The sequence below is a fragment of the Arachis ipaensis genome, chromosome B8 (assembly GCF_059453495.1).
Source record: "Arachis ipaensis isolate K30076 ecotype BB chromosome B8, ASM5945349v1, whole genome shotgun sequence".
Taxonomy (NCBI): Eukaryota; Viridiplantae; Streptophyta; class Magnoliopsida; order Fabales; family Fabaceae; genus Arachis; species Arachis ipaensis.
This window is the reverse complement of record NC_142443.1, coordinates 55,486,437-55,495,261: the sequence shown is the minus strand read 5'-3', so window position 1 is coordinate 55,495,261 and position 8,825 is coordinate 55,486,437. Positions and strand designations below refer to the sequence as shown.

Here is an 8,825-nt window from a genome sequence, read left to right as displayed (position 1 = left end):
CACTCAAGCAATCAGGCAATAAGTAATTCAGCCCGACAAACAACCATATCCACAAGACAAACATAATCACAGGAGTATATTTTCATACCAATATTTATTTATAACAATTCTGTAATATTAAATAAATTTTAAGAAAAACCCCTACCTCGACAAGCCAAACTCAAAAGCGATAAAATGCGTAAAACATCTTTTTCTCTCGGTCTGCAGCAAAAGCAACTCCATTTCATCTTTGCCGCGACATCGACAACGTTAAACACAACATACAATCGCTATAATTCAACCCTGTAGCAAAAAAGCCGTAGAAACCTCACTAATATATAACGGAAAAGCGATAAAAGAGGTTTTCAAAGCAAGATAGCTTGCTGTACTCCGAGAAAAACCAAGGAACAGAGTAACTGCAGTTCCAACAGCTTACTCCAGCAGCGTTTCTCAGCGGTCAGAGCAACGGCGAGGCTTCCTCCTCCTTTGGCAGCGACACCCGCGACAGTAACCTACATGTTCTCTCACTCCCATTCGTGCTCCTCTTCCCAGGAAAACCAATGGCGGTAGTGGTTATGCGGCAGCTCGACAACAGGATCTCCATCAGCAAGACAGATTGGCGATGGGGCAAAGGCATGGCGGTGAAGGATCTGACGTCGACGAGACTGCCACGTCCCTCTCTTCCTCACGCGTCCTCTCCCTCCACCAATCGGCGACGGCAATACGGACAGGGTGCGGTGGTGCAAGCGACGTGACAGCTCTTAGCGGCTTCATGGACGGCGACGGTTCGTGAGGAGTTCGGCGCGAAGCTGACGGCGACTCCCTCCCGACAGTGCAGATGGCAGAAGCTCCCTCCCTCCCTCCCTCTCTCTCTCTCTCTCTCTCTCTCTCTCTCTCTCTCTCTCCCCTCGGTTCTCTCCTGCGATGGTGGTGCGGCGTGACGGCGACAGAGCAGCAGCGCGGCAGTGACGACTGCACGCGGTCCCCCTTCTTCCCGATCTCCCTATTTTCTTCAGATCTCTTCCTATCTGCCCTCACCATTTCTTTCTTTCGTTGTTTTTTACTGTTGCTGCCGTATGTTTTGTTAGAAAGGGAAAACAAGGGTGCCTAGAATTAGATTAGAAGGAATTACGGATTATTGTCTCAATTAGGGTTTTTTGTGTAATCGAATTTTAGGATAATTCGATAATTTCAATAAAATTAAGAGGGTAGAGTAATAATTTAAAACCAAATTTAATTCAATAATAATAATATCTATAAAAATACTATTTAATTATTAACTTAAAATTTATTTTTAAATAAATACTCAAATTCAATAATTAGCGATAATAAAAATCAATTTCCTTTGTAATCGTGAAATAAAGTTAAAAATCTAATTATTCAACTTAAAGCATATAAAATTCTTATTATTATTCAATTACTAAAATTTTAAATCATAAATAAAAAATTGCTTAATTTATATATAATTTTTTAAAATATAATCTTAATTAAATATAATAAATCATAAACAAATTTATTATTTAATTTTATAAAAAATTCGAAATCTTACAAAATTCATTTGGGGGATATACATAATTTTTATTTTTGTTTGGTTTATTAAAGTGTTTTGCCCAACTAATAATATTTATGATTGTTATCATTATTATAAGTACTAATAACGATCAAGGACGCCACATGCAACAAATAGGGGGTATTTGCCCCCACAAAGTTTTAAAAAAAATACTAATACTTATATATATTTGTCCCTTATTATATTATGTTTGTCCTAAAATAAAATATAAATGATTTTCTTGTGTTTTATGCTGATTTTTTTTTTTGTTAAACTTAACCTATAATAATAATTATATTATTAAGTTTGTATTAGTATAATAATAAAAAATAAATAAATAAATCAATAAATAAACTCAAAAAATAGTGATAAGTTTCATTATATTAGTTAATTAGTTAATAATTAAATTGAAACTTAGTTTTGTAATTAAATACAGCTTAAATTATTAGTAATTTTTTAAAAAATTATGATAAAAAATAGATTATCTACATATTAATATATTATATTAATATTCATTATTAAAATAGTCTTAATTATAGTAATAATTTTGGTTAAAAATTTTATTTATACCATAAAAACTATAATAAGTATACTTAATAGTTAAATATGAGATAATAAAAAATAAAATAATTATTTAAGAACATATATAGAAAAATAATACTGTCATGTTAAAAATAAAAAGAAAGCTATTATAAATTATTATTTTTATTATTTTGAATATTATACTGTGTGTGAAATTATCTTTTTATTATTTTAAATACTATAATAAATAATTGTGTGTATATTTCTAATTTTTATCAATATGTATAAATAGTTCTAATTTGAATTTTTAAATATATCTACACCAATTTGAGTTGGTCGAGTAAACAGCTTAGTCGTCCGCTTAAGCAAGTGTTGCCAGGGACGAACCCACATGCAATAAAGAGGAGACATTTACTCCCACAAAATTTTAAAATTTTAGCCCAACTATAAAATTTTTCTGGTCTGTCACTAATAACAAGTATTATTATTTCATATCACTGATAACAACACTACAAGAAAACAGCTCTATTGCCACGCTTTTAAAGCGTGGCAAAAAGTTGAAAAAAGCGTGGCGATAGCTTTTCGCCACGCTTTTTGAGCTACAACCACGCTTTTGAAAGGGTGGCGGTTGCTCTATCACCACGCTTTTGGTGACCTACCGCCATGCTTTATTTTTTGCCACGCTTTTGTGGATTGCCACGCTTAAAAAACATGGCCATATGTGTGAGATAGGGCCACGTTTTTAAAGTGTGACAGTAGCAAAATACGGCCACGCTTTAAAAGTGTGGCAATAGCAAGAGATACTGTCACGGTTTAAAAGCGTAGCCATAGCTAGAGATACGGCCATGCTTTAAAAGCGTGGCAATAGCCTTATCAAATTTAAAAAAAAAAAACTTTTTTTTCTAATTTTTCCTTTATCACTGCACAATATAAATTTTTAGTCCTTTTTTATTACCAAAACCTATAAATATAATGTAATTTTTATTACAAGACAAATCAAATAGTAATTAGTGACATAATTTATACTATAATTATTTTATACATTAATACTCATACATAATGTATCTCGAGTTCAAAATTCTTATTTCTCAACCAGAGTACAATAGCAATAATCAAATGGCCAAAGCATCATCTCCATATATATGTCCCACGGAGAAAGAAAACACTAGAGAACTCTTTTTATATGGATAAAAGAACGGAAGGAATTTAAGAGTTCAAAATTACAAGTCACGTTATATATAATAAATTCTATGCTTGTCCTCTACCAACTAACAACAAAAATAAAATTCTTTAAATAGTACAAAATGTCGTCACCCGATTCACGATTAATTTCCACAATTAAATAACCAAAGACTCCAAAAGTAGCCAAGAAGCGGCATCAATATATAATCTGCAAATTAAAAGTTTCATCACTAATAAATTAGAAAGCAATTATGCTAAGTCAGATAAAGATCATGAAAACTAACTTTATTGATTATATTACCTTCTCAACGTGGACCTCTAGATCATCTTGCTCTTCTTGTTGTAACTGGTTGTTATTGATATCAACACGTGGTGAGGGTCCCGTGTTGGTGTAAGTGGGAATGAATCTGAGGTGTTTATGAGGAAGACTTTGGTGGCATCAAAAGATCAAGAGAGTTAGGGTTATGGTGGTGCCATTAGAGGTGAAATTGAAAGGAAAAGTAGTTAGTGCTGCTCTTTGCAGCAATGTGTGACCCTGCAGTTTCATTTTCAGAGACTAATCAAATCAATCAAAGAACAAGTCTTTGAACTTTGAAGGACTCCTGAAACAAAAAGCAATAAACTACAAAAGGTAGGATTTGAATCACTGGCCACTTAAAAAGAACTAGGAAGCAGCTAAATGAGGTTTGGTAAGAAAGCTTAGTTCACATAGGATTTATTTAACACCATGTTTTTATTTTTATTTATTTAACACACCAATATAAATAGGGTGTGCAAATAAAGAGAAGAAAGCAGGTCAAAATGCATGAGCAATGTGCAAATAACAGCTAGAGTAAGTATTGGGATTAAGAAACAATTCCTAAGAAAGTTAACAATTCCTAAGTCTAAGATTAAAACATTAGTTAAGTATAACAACAATTAAAATGAGTAAAGATTGCATACTTGAATGAGATCAAAGACCATGTGAGGCCAATTAGGCTAGAGTAAGTGTTGGGATTCCTAATCAGCTTCCTCCAAACCATGATCAAGATGAGTCTTGTCATAACACTAGTAGGTGGCATGTTGGTTGGTTTGGACTCACCTTGAGCTCCATTTTTAGGGTGAAGCTCAGCTGTGGAACTTGAACCAAGCTTTGAAAGCACTGGCCCTTCCTTGTCAACACCATTAGCAACTGTTCTGTTACCATCGTGCCCAAGCTCTTCATAATCTAACCAAAACAAAGTGGAAATAAAATACACACTCCACTGAGAACACAAGAAAATGACATACAGTAGCATATAAGAGACTAATTACTACAATAATATTATTATTGTTATTATTAAAGACTAAAGATACCAACCAAATAATAGGAAGAGAACCAAAAAAACATGAGAGCCCACAATAATAGGAGATGTGAACATGAAAAAGGGAATAGAAACAAAACAAAGACCTAACATAATCTCACACTCCAACTTTGAACACCAACAACCATTTATCTTTATACAAGGGACAAAAGAAACATGCATGGTTGCAAAACAAACACAGGAAAAGTTCCAAGGGGCAATAAATGATAATAAAAGATCATGTTCAAATGCAGAATTTTAACGCTTAAATGGACATAAACAAAACCAACCAACCAACAATATTAAACAAGTTATGCCTTAGCTAAAGAAATTAGAAGTGATGCATCTTCAGATTCTTCACCATCCAAATTCTGGATCCTTAAATCACACAAATTAAATCAAATTAATCCCTAATTATTCATCATATTAAATATATTAATTCCATTCTCTTTTAATTTTTTGTCACTCTAAATATATTAATTCCATGATATATCCAATTGCTATAATAACTGATAATAAAATAGAACAGATACAATAATATTCATTAACAACTTTGAAGGCCTTTCTTACTGGTTGCAGGTACAGCAAAAGCAGAAAGAAGATAAGAGAAACCCAGAAAAGAGAAGTAGGAATAAGAGCCTTTGAGAATTTATGTGCATCATCTTGAATAATTGAATGATGATGGGATTGAAAAGCCACATACACACACACTAACATTAATAAATTGGATGACAAAAAAGAGCACTAATAATAAGCACTATCATCTGCTTGACGGGTTTCTTCTACCTTTGTTCTTCTAGAGGAAATTAGCCTGGAACCCCTTTTTTTCTTTGTTTGTAGAAGACTTTTAGTTGAAATGACCCCAAGGAGGATTTGCATAATCAAAACATTGTCTGGATTGGGAGCCCTGCAAGTAATATTAAAATAAAAAGCTGACAGTAACATTTAAATGAATCTTAAATTCATACTTGAGGAATTCAAAAAAGAGTAAAAATTGTGGCAAAAGCAAACTCTGAAAAGGAAACCGTATAAAGGGACAAAGAAGAAAGTATTGTCTCTTTTGTTGTAATTGAAGATTCTATACCTGTGATAAGCACAATAGAAAACCATTTTTGTTGTCTGTTTATCATTTTTCTCCGAAATGTGCAACTGCATTTAAGCAGGAAAATTTAGAGAAAAAAAAAGTCTCTAAATTATCTATAAGAAAATGCAACATGTCAACTAAACATTAGTCATGATGCATAACACTGAAATTCAAATTGTAAGAGGTTAACAATAATTCGCAAATGGAAGCCCGAAATAATAAATAAAAAATAAAAACCAGAGTTGATCCGACCTCCATTCGGTAGCCAGCCCTTGATGCACACATGGCATGGAAATAAGTAGAACACTTGCAACATTGTGTGCATGAACCATGAATTTGCTTACAAATAACACGAATCTGAAATTCAACAAACACAATTTAGATTAACATAGGCATAAAGAAGGAACAAGAGACGTCAAATGAAAACCATTTAGGAAACCTGTAGTCTATATCATTTTACAATTACGTTTTCTAAATAAATTGGGTATTGATATCTCACCTTAACAAAAGAACTTGACGGAATACTAAGAATACCCAAAGCAGGCTCCATCTTCTCATCACTAGCAAAAGCCACTTCAGGCCGAAACCAAGCACAAGTGACATGAACCCATAATGTGTCAATATCTATTGGCTTTAGAGTACCACCTAAGGAATAATAACACATTAACATAGTGAGGATAAAACAACTTTACTAAAGCTTCAAGATACTATAATATAATTTTATAGCAATACATAAAAGAGAGGAGGGAAAAAACAGTGAGAATAAAAGGAATACCAAAACCAGCAAGAAAACACACTTTTTTTTTCCGTTTTTAGCCCAAACTGAAACAATGCTCAAGTCATAACCAAAACAGAGTGCACCAGAAAAAAATCACGTCACAAACAACGCTAATATTGTGACCATTATCAATTAACTAAGAAGGAACATGAATCAGGGGAACGAATCAGGGGAAAATGAAAATGGAAAGTGAAAGCCCTAAAAGTAACCCCAACGGAAAAAATCGAGAAAATAAAAAAATAGAAGCGCTTGGTGAAGAGATCAGAACTTTGGAATCGGAGGGCTTGGAGGAGAAGAGACCATTGGGGATACCTTGTCGTCGCCCATGTTAGGTAGAGCTTGAAGGTGAACAGAGAGATGAAGAGTATGAAGAGTATGAAGAAGAAGATGAAGATTAAGAAGATGAAGAAGAAGGCGAACAGTGACGAAGGCGAAGGGCGAAGGGCGAAGGGCGAACAGTGACGAAGGCGAAGGGCGAAGGACGAAGGGAATAGGAGCTCTTCCAGTAGGCGAGTGTGTTTTCGAAGGGAAAAGAAGATTAGGGTTAGTGTCTAACGGGTTGGGGACCGGGTTGGGGGCCGGGTTGCGAGCCGGGTTGGGGGCCGGGTTGGTGTCAATGGGTTGGGGACCCTCTCGCCACGCTTTTACAACATAACTTTTTCTCTCTACGGCCACGCTTTTGAAGCGTGGCAGAAAAAAACCTTTTGGCCACGCTTTTAAAGCGTGTCAAAAGAGGAACAGGATATGGCCACGTTTTCCAAGCGTGGCCTTAATGAAACCCTTTTGCCACGCTTTTAAAACGTCCTTGTTGCTCTCTATGGCCACGCTTTTGAAGCGTGGCAGTTTTAAAACGTGGCCGTTTCTCTAATCAATTGCCACCCTTAAAAAAGCGTGGCCGTTGATCCTTTTCGCCACGCTTTTGAAGCGTGGCAAAAAAAAGTGGCCAAATCTCTAATCTATCGCCACCCTCATAAAAGCGTGGCCATTGACCACTTTTGGCCACGCTTTTAAAGCGTGGCCATAGGCCTTTTTTCTTGTAGTGCAAGTATTACATGAGTCTATATTTGCACATTTAAAATATAGGATTATGCTACATGTACATCAAAATCAGCCACCAAAGTCAACCACTAGTATAAAATACATGCTGGAATATAAATACATTGTAAAAATAAATTAAACCACACATGTATTTATATATAAATATATTTGTGCCTAATTTTAGTAGCTAATTTTAGTGTATAAATAGTATTTCTCAAAAAAAAATTCTTAATAAAATAACGTGAGTCATAAAAGCTATCTTGCACAAAAAAAAAAGTCATAAGTGATAAGAAGCCCAACAAAAGAAACAAAAAATAATAAGTTTGCTAATTAATCCTAACAATGCTCATTAACAATTCTAACATTATATGATGGGCCTGACTATTTTTCCATGAATCACGCTACATTATCTGTATCAAGGCCAGTCTTTGTCCTTTCAAAGAACAAATGTCAGTTGGAGACTCATCTAACGAAAATTTACATGTGTAAATATCTCCATATAATCTACACCCAAGAGTTGACCATTAATAATTATGTAGCCAATAGTGTTGGTAGAATTTAGGGTTGTATATAGTTTAGTTAATCCAAAAACTAAACTTGTTTTTAGGTTAGTCAAAAATATAATTTAGTTAATTAACTAAAATAATTTTATATGATAAAATTGGTTATTAATCAGTTAGAAAATTCAAAAATTGATTTTTAATCGATTATAAAAATAAAAACTAATTTTAAAAAATGACCAGTTTTTTTTTTAAATACCGGTTTTTACATAGATTAATTGAATTTTTCAAAAAAAAAATTAAAAATCGGTTTTTAAAAAAAAAATCGGTTAACCAATTTAAACACAAGAGCTGCATAAAATTTGGTTTTGGTTTTGGTTAACCGGTTAAAAATGGATTTTTAAAATTTGGTTTTGGTTAACCACTTTTTAATAATATGGATATGATTTTTAAAATTGTTTTATTAAATTGGTTAACCAAAATGTAGTTATGATTTTTTAACCGATTAACCATAATTTGGTTATTTTATATACACCCTTAGTAGAATTCAAGAGATGGGACTTAAAAAATGGTTCACTTTATTAAAATAGGCCTGCTACACCTACAAGCCTTTTTGACTTACAAGTTCTACAAGTTGGCGCAAGCCCAACAAAAACGACGCGCACCATACTCCCCACACTCGAACGTAAAAGTCACGTAAAAGTGCGCTCATTATGAAAGAATCTTCCTCTTCTTCCTCAATCAATACCCAAACCCTCGAGATTAAAGCCACGTTCAAAACCAAACAAAGCTCTGAAGAAACCGTCCAAATCCTCGCGAAAAGTAGAAGAAATCAAGAAGAAAAATACAAATCTGCATAAAAAAAGAGCAA

General features: G+C 33.7%; 1 protein-coding gene across 8 annotated transcripts; it reads right to left on the bottom strand.

Annotated features, from left to right (window-relative positions):
• Positions 1-3,081: 3,081 nt before the first annotated feature.
• LOC107611084 (histone-lysine N-methyltransferase ATX5) lies at positions 3,082-6,924 on the bottom strand. Of its 8 annotated transcripts, none has more exons than XM_088496138.1 (8): positions 6,729-6,924; positions 6,138-6,283; positions 5,891-5,995; positions 5,639-5,703; positions 5,341-5,461; positions 4,175-4,439; positions 3,534-3,834; positions 3,082-3,440 (listed from the first exon to the last, which is right to left on the bottom strand). In XM_088496138.1, exons 2-6 carry the CDS (start codon positions 6,186-6,188, stop codon positions 4,272-4,274), a joined length of 510 nt encoding a protein of 169 aa, XP_088352264.1. In that variant the 5' UTR covers positions 6,189-6,283; positions 6,729-6,924; the 3' UTR covers positions 3,082-3,440; positions 3,534-3,834; positions 4,175-4,271. The 8 variants fall into 8 exon arrangements, with proteins under 8 accessions (XP_088352264.1, XP_088352260.1, XP_088352265.1 ...); XM_088496134.1 differs by having other exon boundaries at positions 3,534-3,767; XM_088496139.1 differs by having other exon boundaries at positions 3,534-3,660.
• Positions 6,925-8,825: the final 1,901 nt, after the last annotated feature.

What these genes read in the sequence shown, in the direction of transcription:
- LOC107611084 (XM_088496133.1), bottom strand. Translation starts at nt 6,188, where the DNA reads ATGGAGCCTGCTTTGGGTATTCTTAGTATTCCGTCAAGTTCTTTTGTT. An exon ending in CGTCAAGTTCTTTTGTTAAG is followed by an intron (nt 5,996 to 6,137) that starts GTGAGATATCAA and finishes GTTGAATTTCAG; the next exon opens with ATTCGTGTTATTTGTAAGCA. An exon ending in TTTCCTCTAGAAGAACAAAG is followed by an intron (nt 4,440 to 5,340) that starts GTAGAAGAAACC and finishes TGTTTTGGTTAG; the next exon opens with ATTATGAAGAGCTTGGGCAC.